This window comes from Zingiber officinale, chromosome 1A (assembly GCF_018446385.1).
Source record: "Zingiber officinale cultivar Zhangliang chromosome 1A, Zo_v1.1, whole genome shotgun sequence".
NCBI classification, from domain to species: domain Eukaryota; kingdom Viridiplantae; phylum Streptophyta; class Magnoliopsida; order Zingiberales; family Zingiberaceae; genus Zingiber; species Zingiber officinale.
Window position 1 is genome coordinate 8435243 of NC_055987.1, and position 16361 is coordinate 8451603.

General features: G+C 41.5%; 3 protein-coding genes across 7 annotated transcripts; 2 read left to right on the forward strand and 1 right to left on the reverse strand.

Annotated features, from left to right (window-relative positions):
- Positions 1-793: 793 nt before the first annotated feature.
- Positions 794-3993, forward strand: LOC122017185 (probable protein phosphatase 2C 33). Of its 2 annotated transcripts, none has more exons than XM_042574737.1 (6): positions 794-1104; positions 1210-1686; positions 1990-2367; positions 2444-2561; positions 3254-3477; positions 3564-3993. In XM_042574737.1, exons 2-6 carry the CDS (start codon positions 1408-1410, stop codon positions 3822-3824), a joined length of 1260 nt encoding a protein of 419 aa, XP_042430671.1. In that variant the 5' UTR covers positions 794-1104; positions 1210-1407; the 3' UTR covers positions 3825-3993. The 2 variants fall into 2 exon arrangements, with proteins under 2 accessions (XP_042430671.1, XP_042430663.1); XM_042574729.1 differs by having other exon boundaries at positions 794-1076.
- An 88-nt stretch (positions 3994-4081) lies between these two features.
- LOC122017175 (probably inactive leucine-rich repeat receptor-like protein kinase At3g28040) lies at positions 4082-7612 on the reverse strand. Its single transcript, XM_042574718.1, has 2 exons — positions 5835-7612; positions 4082-5752 (listed from the first exon to the last, which is right to left on the reverse strand). The coding sequence occupies exons 1-2, from the start codon at positions 7430-7432 to the stop codon at positions 4246-4248; spliced, it is 3105 nt and encodes a 1034-aa protein (XP_042430652.1). The 5' UTR covers positions 7433-7612; the 3' UTR covers positions 4082-4245.
- Positions 7613-8372: 760 nt separating this feature from the next.
- LOC122017198 (DEAD-box ATP-dependent RNA helicase 58, chloroplastic-like) lies at positions 8373-14901 on the forward strand. 4 transcript variants are annotated; one of them, XM_042574767.1, is made up of 11 exons: positions 8374-8728; positions 8818-8892; positions 9714-9807; positions 11234-11343; positions 11422-11541; positions 12066-12170; positions 12967-13125; positions 13230-13298; positions 13520-13609; positions 14358-14498; positions 14579-14901. In XM_042574767.1, the coding sequence occupies exons 3-11, from the start codon at positions 9753-9755 to the stop codon at positions 14852-14854; spliced, it is 1125 nt and encodes a 374-aa protein (XP_042430701.1). In that variant the 5' UTR covers positions 8374-8728; positions 8818-8892; positions 9714-9752; the 3' UTR covers positions 14855-14901. The 4 variants fall into 4 exon arrangements, with proteins under 4 accessions (XP_042430693.1, XP_042430701.1, XP_042430685.1 ...); XM_042574751.1 differs by lacking the exon at positions 8818-8892 and having other exon boundaries at positions 11230-11343; XM_042574774.1 differs by lacking the exon at positions 8818-8892.
- The last annotated feature ends 1460 nt before the right edge of the window (positions 14902-16361 follow it).

A 16361-nucleotide genomic window follows, 5' to 3' on the forward strand; every position in this document is an offset into this window, starting at 1 on the left:
TATTTTAGTGGTCGATGAAAAATTTTTATGAAGTTGGATCGATCATCCTTAGATATAATCAATGAGACTAATTAAAATTATCAATAAAAAACTAATTTAAATAAAGTGAACAAAACATTCAAACAAAGAAAGTTTGTCATTGCGATCAAATCGAATATCGATCAGGGATGTCGGGTGAAGTGAAATGTAACCAACTGCTGATACACTTCTATTCCCATTTTTGTTTTTTTTTAAAATTTTCCATTCACAGAATAATTAAGCAAAAAACTTTCTTATTCTGATAAAGCATTGCAACTATTTTTATCATGTATAATTTGTCCGCATAGGAAATAATTAATTGTTTAAACAAAACAGATTTACTTAAAATGCGAAAAGTACCTTTCTAAAGATAAAAAAGGTCCAAATTAAGAATTTGTTTGGCTGCCATTCCCATTAATTAATTCCGCCTGAGACAAATTGAAGATTTGTGTCTGTATTTTTAGTTAATCTTGGGTGATTAAAAAACACTCATAGTGGATGAATCTATTATCAACATTCTTATATCAATAAGATGTTTTTCCTAATTCGTCTTTAGATTATAGTTCGCCATTATATAAAGAAGATAAATTATAAGATTAATTTATAATCGATATTCAAATGGCTCGGATGGAATTGGAAAGAGAACAGAGAATCTTTTGATGTTTAAAAGGTTAAGTCAAGACGTTTGAAAAATAGAGGAAAAGGGAAATATATTAATTGGCAATTATTTAATCATGTGGAATTATTAAACTAGAAAACAAATTACGAAAGTGGAGAAAAAGAAAGCCCAAAATCATGACAAACCCAAGCCGATCGAGAGAGAGGGAGAGCGATCTCAAGAATGGGGATAAAGGAGGCGTCGGAGTCGCCGATTCGTATTTGGAATTGAAGGAAAAGGGAGAGAGGGAGAGAGAACGAGAGGTAGGAGACGGAATCTGCCTTTGGCCTGTTCTTTGCATCCACAATCCTCCACGCCGTTCGATAGATTTTTGCTAAAGGGAAGAGGCCTTTCTTCGCCATCGCCCCATTTCTTCCTTCCTCCCTCCCTCTTCTATTTGGTATCTTCTTTTTCATCATCTCAAAGAAGTGAGATTTTACTTGTAAAGATTAATTTTCTTCTTCTTCTTCTTCTTTTTTCTCGGGTTTCGGTGATATTTCCTTGAAGATTTTGTTTGCAATTACTTCTTCAAGGTTGCCTTTCGCTCCACCCTTCTTCCCGAGTACTCATCTTCGACCGATTACTCATCACTGAGAGGAGAGAGAGAGAGAGAAATTTAGTGCAGAAGGAATCAGATTGCCCGCATCGAAGAGCCAAAAAAGGGCGTGTTTTTAATCTGGGAATCAACGGATCCGCCAACGCTATTCGTTTGGTTCAACTGCCTCGCCGCTATGGAGTGCATATTGGAAGTGATCAGGACCCTCCCGATGGGGTCCTGCCTGTCGTCTGACGGATGGAGCAGCGGCCGCAACCCGTCGTCCCCGGCGTCGCCTGCTTCCGGGGCCAGGCGGCAAGGCGGAGGCATAAGGAGGCGACGGCCGTCGCCGGAGGAGGAGGAGCTGGACGGAATCTGGGAACGGATGTGTCGTAATGGCGCCACCAGCGCCGCGTCGTTGTTCACCCAGCAGGGCAAGAAGGGGACCAATCAGGACGCCATGATCGTCTGGGAGGTGATTGATTTTGTCGCTCGCCATCATTGGAATTGAGAATTTTGTATCTTGTCGAATGCCTTGACAACTATTTTTGTCGCATCAAAATACGACAGAATACCACTCTTAATCCCATGCTAAGATCCTAGTGTAAGATCTGTCATGCTGAGGTTCTATGTTGAGGACATTAATCGATATGCTAAAGATACAGACTACCGACACTGATTGACCCAATCCTTCCTGATCTTGTCTATGGAAGATTTTTTTTTGTTTGCTTAGTAAATTATCTTTTATAACCATAACAACTTTATCTTTGACATGCAGAATTTTGGTGATAGGAGTGATACAATCTTTTGTGGAGTTTTTGATGGTCATGGTCCAAATGGCCACATGGTGGCAAGGAAAGTAAGAGACATCCTTCCTTTGAATCTATGCGCCAATTTGCAGCTAAATGCAGGAAATCATGATTTGAAAGAAAACAATATTAATATCATGAATTCTGAGGCAATTCCGTCGACAATTCCTCAAGAAGATCCCAGACCTCCTAATGGCTGTGATGAAAAAGACAGGCATTCAAAATTCTTTAAAGCACTGAAAGTTTCATTCCTAAAGACTTTTCGAATAGTGGACAAGGAACTGAGACTGCATCCGGAAATTGATTGCTTTCTCAGTGGGACAACAGCAGTCACTCTGGTCAAGCAGGTTGATAACTCCCCACATTTTATCTTCATCTGATAAAGCTGCTATCTATCAGTTAGTGATCTTGTGTCTTCTGTAGGGTGAAGATCTTGTCATTGGAAATGTTGGAGACTCAAGAGCAGTTTTGGGTACTAGAGATGAAAACAACTGTTTGATTGCAGTCCAATTGACTACAGATCTCAAACCAAGCCTTCCCAGTAAGTTTTTTAGTCTTTTTTTTAATATTTTTGAATCTCCCTTAGTTTTAGATCCTATGCTTATTCATACATCCTGTCATGTCTGTCCTTGTGATTCATTTTTGACATCCTTTCATTCTTAACTTACTTTCAATGTATAAGTAATTGATATTCCTATGTTGCTAAAATTCCTTGGCATATCTATACTCAAATGGACCATTCTCATTTAAGAATGAATCTATGTTCTCAAAAACACCATTTAAACTTCAGCACGTTTTTATGAGACAACATCATCATTGCATCTCTTACTAAAGCTTCAGTGGAGTTTGATTGGATAACCATTAGATTATTAAGCAAGACATAAGATGGGGCCTTCTTTGCATGTGATGGTAGCTATGAATGTTTTAATTCATCTCTTATAGTCAATCCACTTTCAAATTCTAGATGATATATAACTCAAAGACCTTGATCCATAAGAGTTGCACCGCAACCTGGCGTGAAATTATGGAGTCATTACAATTAAAAATGAACTTCTTGATTAAGTTTTCTCATTGTGTCTCATTTTGAGAACATTATTTGTTTCACAAATTTCATTTCCCTTATATAAGCAACTAGCTTATGCAATAGATATCAACAAAGGTTGCCAAGTAGTTTTGCTTAACGAAGCAACCACTCAAGTTTAATTTCTTCTAATATCATTCTTTTCTTTTAAGGGGAAGCTGAAAGAATTAGGCGTCACAGGGGCCGTGTCTTTGCCTTGAAGAATGAACCAGAAGTGGCTCGGGTATGGTTGCCCAATATGAACTCCCCAGGCTTGGCTATGGCACGGGCTTTTGGAGATTTTTGTTTGAAGGATTTCGGTTTAATTTCTGTTCCTGAAGTTTCATACAGACGTGTTACAGCAAAAGACGAGTTTATCGTCTTGGCAACTGATGGGGTGAGATTTCTGATCTTGAATTGTTTCTTATTAACATCAATGTGCTAAATGAAATATCCTTTAAGATCTCCCCAAAATTTTGTCAGGTTTGGGATGTTTTATCAAACAAAGATGTGGTAAGCATCGTCGCCTCCGCTCCAACAAGGTCCTCTTCTGCTTGTTCTCTTGTTGAATCAGCCGCTCGCGCCTGGAAGTTGAAATATCCAACGTCCAAGACTGACGACTGTGCTGTGGTTTGCCTCTTCCTTAATTTAGACAAACCAAACTCCACTGTCTACCGTAAAGATGATCAACTCAATAGCATCGAGGTTGTCAGTTTTTATCAGAGCAACGGCAAGCATGCCTAAGGTTTCATTCATACCGGCAATCTATCCGATCTTGGTGTGCTCTAGAACGTGAGTATAAGCTGCCACAAGAAGAACGTCCACCAATTCTCTTCCTGATTGAAACTTCCAGTGTTGGTGAGAAGAACAGCCCGACTATATTAGAATGTCAAGGTGTTGTCTCTTTGTGTGCCATCGTCATTTGAATTCTCATGTTTTTTTTTTGCCATTTGTCTTACCACGTGAGAAACTACTTTGTCTATATTTTTGTCCATCTACAATTTAAGGACCTAAATTCATGATCATTGACGTAGCTAATAAATTACAAACCATAATAATAATTTGTTCGAGGGAATAAAAATCATCAAACATTATTCAATGGACAAGAACGACCGAGACCATTAATACGACGACGACGAAGACTTGTTCGATTATTCTTGGTCGTTCAAAACGCTTTCATTCTCTCCGCCACCGGCGTCCTGATCACCTGCAATACCTGCACCACCTCCGCCATCGTCGGCCTACTCGATGGGATATGCGATGCGCACACCAGTCCTAGCTTGAGGGCCGGCACCACCTCCTCCTCCGGGAACTCGCCCATGCTCGGGTCCACCCACTCCGCCGCCGAGCTTCCTTGTTCCAGCGCCACTCTCACTTGGTCCACTAGCACCGCCATCTCCTGCTCCCAGTACTCCACTGGCCGCCTCCCCGTCACCACCTCCAGCATCACCACGCCGAAGCTGTACACGTCGCATTTCTCGTTAACCCTCACGCTCTGGCTCGCCAGCTCCGGAGCCATGTAGTCGCCGCTGCCCTGCAACCTCGCCAGGTTCACGTACTTCTCGGGCTTGGTCACTAGCTTCGCGAGACCGAAGTCCGACAAGACGGGGCTGCGGCCGACGTCGAGGAGGATGTTGGTGGACTTGAGGTTGTAGTGCACGAGCGGCGGCCGGAAAGCGTGGTGCAGGTGGGCGAGGCCTTCGGCGGTGCCCATTACGATGTTGAAGCGGTCGTGCCATGACAACGCCGGCGAGGACGCCGGCCGAGGATCGTGAAGCATGGAGTGTAAGCTTCCATAGGGGATGTAGTCGGTGATTAGTAATTGCAACTGTGGCGTCCAGTAGTATCCACGGAGCGGCATCAGCTTTGGGTGTCGCGCCTTGGCCAGCGCCCGGATTTCTCGGTCGAAGTCGTCGTGGTAATGGACTAGGTCCTCGGCTATCAGTTTCTTGACGGCTACGGCGCGGCCGCCTCCGTCTCGGCCAATGGGGGCTCGGTACAGGGTGCCGAACACTCCACTTCCTACTTCGGTGGCCTTGGCAAGCAGAGCGTCGGCGCTTCCGACGAAGTCGTCGCATCTACGATAGGTCCTCGCGCCGAACAATACAATCTTCCCCACGGCCGGCGTTGCCCCCGCCGAGACGATCGAGCTCGAGACTTTGCTATCCAGCGCGGCCTCCGTCCGTACGATCCGCCTCCGCGCAGACACGCTAAACAGAGTGACGACCACGACCCCCACCGCAATTACGAGGGCGGCGGAGATGGCCACCAGCGACGACACGCTAAGAAACTTCCGGTGCCGAATCGCAGCCGAAGACGGATCAGCGTCGGCGCCGACGGTGACCATGCCGCTGTTGCGCGGGTAGGAGTCCGGGTCGAGGACGAGCGGCTTGGGGACGTTCATGATGCAGGGCTCGTTCACGAGTGGAGTACAGAGGCCGAGGTTGCCCTGTAATGCGCTCGGGCCCAGGGAGGGAAAGATTCCGCCCTCCGGCAGCCGCCCAGTGAGCCGGTTGTGGGAGATGTTGACTGCCAGAAGGCTGTCGAGGCCGCCGAGCTGCTGCGGGATCTCGCCGCTCAAGTTGTTGAACTCCAGGTTGAGGAATTCGAGCTTCTTGAGGCGCGACATGGACGCCGGGATCGACCCGCTCAAGCTGTTGTGTGACGTTCCCCTGCAAACAATTCAAAAGCGAATTAAATCAACAACACCACCTCAAATTTAAATCGAGGAATTGAATGAATTATATCAATTACAAGAAGTAAAGAGACGAGCAGTTGCCGATCTCGTCCGGTATCGAGCCGGTGAGGGAATTGTAGTCGAGCTGCAGCACAGAGAGGCTACCGGAATTGCACAGGTCCCGTGGTATTGTACCGTACAACCGGCAGTTCCGGAGATCCAACACAGCAAGGTAGTGAAAACGACTAAACTCGGACGGCATCGGTGCCTGGAACTCGTTCGACGAAAAGTTCAAGTACCTCAGACTCGACAACGTCGCCATCTCCGGCGGGATCGCACCCGCCAGCCGATTGGATGACAAGTCCAACGAGCGCAGGGTTTCCGACATCCTCGTCGACGGCGGCGGCACCGCGCCAGAAAGGTAGTTCGATGCCAAGTCGAGCACTTCGAGGCCCAAATTGAACACGCCGTGAGGAATGCTGCCGCTGAGCTTGTTCCCCTTCAACCGGAGCTTGCTCAGCTTCGAGCATTCCTCCACCGCGTCTGAAATCTGCCCGGTGAGCAAGTTGTTGTCTAGGCTAAGATAGTTCAAACCCTTCAAACCTCCGAGGGACTCCGGTAAGGGGCCGGTAAGCTGGTTATTGGACAGATCCAAATGCTGGAGAGCGGAGAGGTTTCCGATCCACGCCGGAAAATCTCCGGATAGTTTGTTGTCCGACAAGGCTAGGAAGGTGAGAGACGTCATAGATTGGAAGGTATCCGGTAGGTTTCCGTCGAGGGAGTTGAAGCTAATGTCCAATGTCTCCAAGTGCGAGCAGAGCCCGAGGCCGACCGGTACCGTACCCTCGAACTGATTGTGAGTTAGCCGGAGGATCTTGAGGTTGCGCTGGTCGGAGATTCCATCGGGGATGGCCCCTGAAAAGGAGTTTCGCGATAGGTCGAGCGTTCGCAGACGAGTGGCTTGCTGGAGGCCGCTAAGCTGGCCGGAGAGCCCGTTGCCAGAGAGGTTAAGGTGGAGGAGGAAGGGGCACTGCGACAGCGGAGGGAACACGCCCTCGAGGCGATTGTCGGCGAGGGAGAGGAATCGGAGGGAGGCAGGGAAGGAGGGAAGAGGTCCGGAGAGGGAGTTGGATGAGAGGTCGACGGAGAGGACGGAAGAGAGAAGGGAGAGGTCATCCGGGAGGCGGCCGGAAAAGGCGTTGCGGCTGAGGTCGAGCGAGCGGAGCGAGGGGAGGAGGGAGAGGCCGGAGGGGATGAGGCCGGAGAGGTTGTTTCCCGCGAGGGAGAGAGAGGAGAGTGAGGGAAGTCGGTCGAGACCGCGGGGAAGGGAGCCGGAGAGGGAGAGGTCGGGCAGGGAGAGACCCACCACGCGTGAAGTGGCGGCGTCGCAGGTCACGTAACGCCAGTGGCAGGGGGAAGCGTCGGCCTCATTCCACGAAGCGAGCGCGCCGGCGGGGTCGTCCAGGGCAAACTTGAAGACGATGAGCCCGAGTACCTCGTCGTCGAGCGGCGCCAGGGCAGAGCCCCTGGCGGAGGACGATAAGAGCAGTAGAACTGGAATTAAAAAAGCTCGTCGGAGGAGAAGGACGGAATCATCTGGAAGCCTCATTAATCCTGACTCCGCCGCCTCCGCTCCTCCTCCTCCTCCTCCTCCTCCTCCTGCAACAGCACTCATTCTGTTGCCGTCTCTCTGCTTCGGCTATTAATGACTCTCCATAATTTCAGGAGCTCTGGTGGTACGTGGTCTGCTAGATTTTAGCTGGAAACTCGTCGAGGAAGAAGACGCAGAAGAAAAAGCAGAGAATGGAGAGTCACGGAGAACAAACTTTTGCCCTAATACTCCATGAACGTGACACTGGCACAGAGAGACAAACTTAAATTACTTATCTCTCAATTTATTTATTTAAAAAAAAATATTTTTACGTTAAAATTTTGAACTCCAACTGTGTATTACTTTTTTTTTTTAGCGATACGGTACAATACACATGGAAATGGTCACACGCAGCCTCGTGATTTCTCAATCGAATCCAGAGCAATTATTCTAATGAACTAATAGGACAAACTAATGCAGGCAGATGGGCAACAAAAATACAGATCCGAATCGCTGGACTGGATTAAAAACAATCGAAAAAAGAGAGGACAAAAACACAAACTATATTATCATTCAAAATAAACATTTTTTTCCCTTGTGAAAATATCTTATTCCCGAAAGAAATCCCCAAAAATTTATGTCTATGGCTCTTAAAAATATTTCCCTCTTTAACATAATTACATGAGAACAGCAATCACGAGAAATATGATTGTGGTGTCCTATTATTATTAGTGCATTGCCCAATTATTTAATCAAGAGAACATAAAGAACAAGATGGGTCACGGGTCCTCCGGTTTCTTCCAGCACGAAGAAATCACGGATCGCTTCTCCTAAGTCAAAAAGGGTGAACAAATGGGGGACCCGTTATTTCTATTTGGCATAATATTCTTTTTTATTTAATTTTTAAAATATCTTTTTACGTTTTATTCTAAAATTATTCTAAAATCAACTGGATCGGTTGTGTGGTTTACTTTGGCTGACTCGTCAGGCTTGTTCGAGCTTTGAAAGCCAAGCCAAATGGAGCCCGATACGAACGCGAGTCGCACCAAATATGAGATTGGATTGGCTTAATTGCTTACCCTCGCTCTCCTCTCCCGTTCGAAGCCGGCGAGCGGCGATGGCGTCTTCCTGCGGCGTCGACACTGCAGCCTGGAGCCGCCGCATCCTCCTCTTCTCTTCCCGATCCCAAAAGACGCGCTGGGGTAGATGCTCCTTGGGGTTCCCCTGCCGGCTATTCTCCTTGTCCTCTGGTGCCGTTCCGTCGAACGCTTTGCCGGCGATTTCTTGTGGAGGAGCGCGCTCTTCTAGGGATCCTTATTTGGAGACTCCTACGCTCCGTGATCTTTGCCGCGGCAAAGTGCCGGAACACATCTTGCAGAGGTAGGTCGTCTGACTTCTCTTGTTCGTCTTGGTTGGAGTTCGGTTGAGGTTATTTACATGGAAGGCTAGTTCTCTCCGTTGTTTATTAGGTTTTACGTACTCCAGTCTGGATAGTGCGTATAACAGCTGATCGCTCAACTTACCATTCGATGATTGAATGCCAGGTTTAATTCTCCTCATTTAACGCCGCAATTTGTTATTGGGTCATCTCATTGTGATCAGTCCTGGTAACTCCTCTCAGAGAAGAATGGAACGAACCAGTAGATAAAAAAAGCTAACAGTTTGTTTTTTTTTAAATAATTAATTTGAATTATGAATTCCACAGTTTTGAGATTCATTTTGAGAAAAAGGATGCATCACATTAGTGGAAATTATGGCCAGTGTGGGATTTCACTCGGGAGGAACGGTTGTTCATCATTATATACGCTTACAACCTCCTAATAATTGTTTCGTCATTTATATGTTTTTCTTTAAATGATTTAGTTGCTGTCAATGTTAGTAATTCTACAACTACAAAGACGTTAACTATTTCTGAGCCTTTACAAAAATTTAACTACCTTCAAGGTTGATAATCCCAAAAAAGAGTTTCTTTTGGATAACCCTCTCTCCATTAATATAAAGGATATAATTGATGAAGGCCTATTAATTGATCAAACTGATGATTTCTACTTCCTGTCTCGTTTGTACCACTTTAACTATCTTTTCCTTCTATTTTTGAAGTTGCTGTTATTCCTCTTATGCCCCTCTTGATATCCTATATTTTATTGGTATCCTCACTTTTTAAAGCATTATTATTTTTACGCAAAAACAGTTGACATGATCTTTAGTTTTGAAATATTAACTAGACATCATAACTTATAGTCATTCAATATTCTCAGTAGATTGATTCAATATCCTTATCTTTGGTCGTCTTATATTCTAATTTCTAGAGTAATTGGTTCCTTGGATTTCATTGCTCAGTAGTACATTCTTTCTTATGGAACAGGGCAGAAGAGATTGGTTACACTCAACCTACTAATGTTCAATGTCTATCCTTACCTCTTTTGCTGTCTGGAAGGGATTGTGTTCTCCACGCTCAGGTGATTACAAGTTAATTATTGCTTTCATATAATGATCTAAGTTAAGTGTGATAATTATTGGCAGAGTAACATACAAATATTATTTATGCTTTTTTAAGGCTTTGGTAGAATGGACTTGCAGTTTGGAGGACATTTGCAAGCAACTAATGGCTGCAAACAGTCTTTCTTAATTATTAGTTTTTTAAATTTTCTTTGCCTCTTCTAGCTTTCTCTTTGCATGCACAATTGGCAAATTCAGCAGGACCCATTTACATGACACAATTAGTCTCACAAGTTTTTTAGGTTCTGATCCAAGTTTAATTATGTACAAGTCATAAACAACTCATCATGCATCACAAGAAAATAGGTTGTCTCATTATGCATCTTGCCCTGTGTTTATGGCCCATTTAACTATTCTGTGATATTAATCTATGAAAACTCTAGGTTATATACAAAGTTGGATAGATTTTTTCCCTAAGACCATGAAACTCTTAGTTTTTGCTTATACACAATTATTTTAGTTATTTTTTCTTTTGAAAGTTCAAATGTTTATTTTTTTTGAATTTGTTCTTAAATTTTCCAATAAAATCTAAATGGATGAATTGTGTCATGTAACATAACTTGACTTGAGTGAACGCTTTAGATAAATCTGATTACATGGACTATCTATGCCTTGCCAGCCCAAAAACCACCCAGTCACCCCTTTTTCCAGACAATCAAACATCCCTTAAGTTATAGAGTCTGTGAAGGCATCAATTTTTGATGCATTTAACACAAGGGGCTAAACAGTGTTATTTCAGAAACTGGTAAAGGATATTCCTAGCATTTACATTTGAAAGTGAGATGAATTGTACCCCACTCTTTTAGGGTGGTAATGCAAGAATCATTCAGGATTGAACATTTCAGTTTAAGGTGTTTGATAACCTTGGAGACAATATTCTAGAGTTTGTTTGGAACCATTGCACATTCTGAGACCATATTCTTACTGAACTTTTCCCTTTCTCTCCCCTCAAAACCTACAAAAGAAAAAGAAAAATTCGCAGATGACTTCATGAATCATGATTGCAAGGGCTTGTTAGTTCCTAAGATTAAGTGGAAAGTGATAATAATTACTGAAAAGTGGCTGCCTTCTCAGCTGAGAACACATTTGCGCCTGGGGTTCATATGGGTTAACTTGAAGGAACAGGTTTTTGTACACATCTTAGATCAGCTTATTTGTACATATCTTTATAGGTCATTGAGTTCTAGTTTGTACAAGATGAGGTTTGACTGTATGATACATCATGTATATCCTTTGAGTATTCTGATGTTCAGTTGCTTGAATTATTTATAATTGATATAGTTTTCGCCGTGTAATTCTTCTCACATGTTTCTTAAATTTCTATGTTCCTATTATCTTTTAAAATGATTGTTCAGACTGACATGATGCATTTTGTCCTCTAGACAGGTTCTGGAAAAACATTGGCCTATCTTTTAGCAGTATTTTCAGCCATAGATTTCACTAGGTCCTCTGTTCAAGCACTTATAGTTGTGCCTTCTAGAGAACTTGGAATTCAAGTAAGTGTTGTCGGTTAAAAAATGACAACACCAAAATAATCAAATTTCTGATTCCGTTGTTTCGTATTTAATGCAAAGGTTACAAAAGTGGTTAGAGTGCTCACTGCAAAGCCGGTTGGATTTGAGATGATACATACATGTACAGTCATGGCTTTGTTGGATGGTGGTATGTTGACAAGACATAAGAGCTGGTTAAAGGTACCATCCCAGTTCTTTTTTATTAAACATTGGTATCATTGTGACAGTAATTCTTTTGATATAACTAAGGGTATATGACGTTGACTAAATGGAATTCAAAGCACTACTCTATAGAAAATGGGGCTAAATCTGAGTTGATAGATCTGTTGTCCTCCATTTTCTTTGATTAAAGAATGTTTCGTGTGGGAGATTCCTTCTTTAAAAGAAGAGGAAGTCTAACTTAAACCCTTTAAAAGTGATCTGACCAAAATAGATAAAATCAGTTAAGAAAATGGATTGAATGCCTTGAAGTTTATAAACAGATTCAAGTCTATAAACACTAAGCCATGCACAGAGAATAGTTTGGTTGTAGTTTACATTTTATCCTTTTTCACCACATTCAATTTATCTCATCAAAGAAGCATCTTTGTTATATGCGTAAAAATGAGTGCTTCATCTCTTGTATGTATTTTTCATATTATAGTTTCTCTTTTGTTACATGTAATGGTAAAATTCATCTGCTATTCATATCTTATCTTTTGCAGGCTGAACCTCCTCAAATAGTGGTGGCCACTGTAGGGAGTTTGTGTCAAATGATTGAGAAGAACATTCTTAAACTTGAAGCAATGAGAATTTTGGTTATTGACGAGGTTTTTCAAATATCTTCTTATTCTTTCTTGCAAATAATTAATTGATCCAAATAGAACTCATCTTTCTGTTGTTGGGTGTTAGTGGCTTGGAAACTCAAACAAAATAGAACTAAAAGGTGAAGAAAAAAAGTTAGACCAACATAAATAGAAATCAAATGAATAGGACTTCAAAGGTAAGATAAAATAACTAGATCTGAAAAACGTATTTGGAAACTAGTTTGTTTGCATCATCCAGCAATCAGTTGATTGAGCATGCTTATTAGTAAGACAATCTTTTACAATGACAGAGATAAGTATAAAAAATCAATAAGAGAGAGCATTGGAGTAGAAGCAAATTCCTCTTTGAAATTGATAGAATTTGTAAGGTGTCGAATCTCCAATCTCGTCTTCAGTAATCCAAACACCATTTATTCATCTTTGTTCAATCAATGCCTTTCGCCACTTAGCTCCAGCTCATTTAGATGCATTTGAGCATGTTCACTTATTTAAATGTTTATATCAACAAATACAAATTATTATTCCAGCATGATCTATGAATGAACCAAGATTCTGAAAACTCATCTGCATCAAACCCCTAATATTGCTTGAGGATTTGTTGAACTGCCTTGTTTCTTTCTGATATCTCCATGTGAGGTATGCTTTATATTGTTCCCACTCTATGTTTCTAATTGCATTTAACTAGCTACTTAAATCTTACCTACACAATACATTTGCAAAATTATCATCTATTGTTGCGCAGTTTGATTTTCATTAATTCCTTTGTGACATCGCTTTGATGCACAGTGTACCTTGGCAGGTTGATTTTATGTTCCATTCATCTAAACAAGTGTACCCTCTTAGAAAGCTCTTGGGATTGTATTCAACAATTGATACTCGACAGACTGTGCTTGCTAGTGCATCTATTCCTCAGCACAATCGGTTTCTTCATGATTGTGTACAGCAAAAGTGGACCAAGGTTCTCCATTTTCTCACTTCCTATTAATGTTAAACAGGTCTTATCCATTTTATAAAAGGCCTTACATTTCATCTACTATTTATAATTAATCTTCGTTATTTCAGAATGATGTGGTTCACGTCCACGTGAACCCTGTGGAGCCCATGCCATCACAACTTCATCACAAATTTGTGGTATGACATTTTGTTAAATTAACAAAAGTTCAAATGTGACTCCCTACTTTTCCAAAGATTTCTGTATTACCTTGTTGATGATGGACCACGAAAATTTTAAATACTCAGTCGGATCATATTAATATAATTCAAAAATGTTTCGATATGATTAAACGTTCTTCTTTGTTAGCCAAACTAATGTAGTTTTATTTCTTTATGTTCCAATCATTACTTTACTGCAGATTTGCAAAAAGAAAGAAAGACTATTTATTTTACAGTACTTGCTTAAGTGTGACTCACCAAAGTCGGGTATAATTTTTGTCAGCGAACAGGTTTGCGTTTCTGTTTGTATTTTTTTTTATCAACAGCTACTAGAAATTTTTTGATAAAAAAATCTTCTACCAAAAAGATTCTTTCATGTTAATTTTTGGTAAAAGGGTTGATGTACCTGCTATCTTCCATCCCTCTGTGTCTAGCATGTGGAAACATTCTCCATATATGTAGATTCTTGTCGCATCTTAGCAGTTTGTGCAGGAATTTAGGGTAAATTGTATGTACAGTTCACACAGTGGCATTTTATGTTCTCTCATTTTTTCTAAAGTCTCCACTTTATTCCATCAACTTGCTTATATTCTCATTTTCCCACACTGTCACCTGCATACTTTTAATGAGGTGTATATCAGTGTATGGACTTCCAGTCCTAGAGGTGCATATATTTACTCTATATAAGAAGAACTCCTGCAACTCCTGTAAAGCACTTGCAACTTAATATCGGACTTGATTTATAAAAATATTTAGTTACCACCATTTTAAATTCCCGGGCAGTTTAACCAGTGGGTTTCATTCTATACGGCAACAAAGTAATAGTGTCTTTGTATAAATACTCTGATCAATTAGTCTCAAATCAAGAAGTTTTCACGACTGTAAGGTTCATACTAATGTTGCTACTTGTAAGCAAACTCAGTTTCTCTATTAGAATTCCTTTGTTAAAATTATTTTCTAGGATCCATATTGTACAATCCCATTACCATATTCTAATTCCACAATTTGCACTGTATACTTCCTTTTATATTTGAACAGTCTGAGAAATCGAAAAGGCTAGGGCATCCACCTCCAACTACTCTCGTCCTGGATTTCCTACAAACTTCTTATGAAGGAGACTTGATGGTTTTTCTCTTAGATGATGACATGGACTTCAATGCTCGAGCGAGCTCCTTCTCGGTAAATATACTTGCACAGTAGATATTTCACGAAAGTACACGGTTGTGTGGCCTTTAAATTACAAATAAAACCTTTTGCAGGAAATTAGAGAAAAAGAGTATCTTTTGGTCTCAACAGATATATCTAGCAGAGGCTTCGACTTGCCGCAGACGACACATATCTACAATTTCGATCTACCAAGAAGTGCCATTGATTATCTCCACCGAGCTGGACGAACGGGGCGAGATCCCTTCTCTGAGAATGTATGCAGTGTCACTAGCCTTATCACACAGGAGGAGCGATTTGTGCTACAAAGGTTTGAGAACGAGTTGATGTTTAATTGTGAGGAGATGTTCTTGGAAGCTGTTACGACTTGAATATCTTCATAATTCTCAGTGAGTAGTTATTTGATTTAAAGTTGAAATTCCGGCGTGAGCACGGTAATGTACAAGGCGGCGTACCTCCACCATCGGTCGTTGCTGGTGGTGGTGATCAAGTGTCCCTTTGAGACAGTCTACTGATTAGCGCATGAGGTGTTGCCATTATGAGGTATGGAGTTCGAATCTCGGCTATGTCGAGGTAAATGTTTTCCTCATGTGTAAGTCATTATTTCAAAGACTAGTAGTCACTCATGATTTACTTTCTTCGTGTTGGTCCTGAGACGGGTTCGTGGGGATGTTATGAGCGAGCGTAGTCGCTTTTTGCCACCACGGTAGCGGTGATCAAGTCGATTGATCTGGAGTGGTTGCGCGGATCTTTTTAATTTGTTGTTATGATCTTAACGACAAATTAATTAAAATGTTGAGATAAAAAATAAAAATATTATTGGCGTAGAAGGGAATAAACGAATGGAGCTACATTCGGGGTATTGGTTTTGATGACAAAATGATTAAAATGTTGAGATAAAAAATAAAAAAATTATTGGCATAAAAAATTTTCAAATGGAGATGCGGGGTATCAATTCTTATATCTCTCACATGTTAAGCGAATGCTCTACTATCTAAGCTACATTCCCTAATGTTTAATGCTAACGAAGAATCTCTAGTATTGGAGATGTAGCCACTCGATAGCAATGAAAGGAGCCACGAAGAAGGAAGGACGCAACCGCAAAGGTGATCCCAAATAAAGGCCAAACACGATGGTCAAGCTTAGGAGAAAACAGGGGCCGAGGAAGGTGCCTGAGAAGAAGCAACAGACGATAGTGGTGGTGAAGCAGACGGTTGTTTCAAACATGGACGGTTGTTTTAAACCTGGTGTCGCTTCTAGGTAGCTTGGAGTTGCGCAGTGACGAATGGTGATGGAGGTGCTTCGTGGTGGTGATCAAGTCGATTGATCTGAGTGGCTACGTGGATCTTTCTAATTTGCTGTTAAGGTTTTAACGACAAACCAATTAAAATGTCGAGATAAAAAATAAAAATATTATTGGCTTAGAAGGTAATAAACGAATGAAGCTCTATTGTTATTGGTTTTAATGACAAATCGATTAAAATATTGATATAAAAAATAAAAAAAATATTGGCATAAAAAGTTAAACAAATGGAGATACAAGGTATCGATCGCCGTACCTCTCGCATGCTAAGCATGTGCTCTATCATCTGAACTACATCCCCTGATGTTTAATGCTAATGAAGCATCTCTAGCATTGGAGATGTAGCCACCCGATATCGACGAAAGGAGCCAGTATATAGAAATCAAAGAAGTTACCGGATTTCATCTATTAGCCAATCTTAGCTTAGTTATTTATTTTAATTTTATAACACTAACTATATTTATATTTAATATGAACTAGAACCATATAGTTGTATATAGTTCATATTTTATTATATAGTATAGAACTAACTATATCTAACTATAGAACTAATCTAACGATATAGATAGATAGAA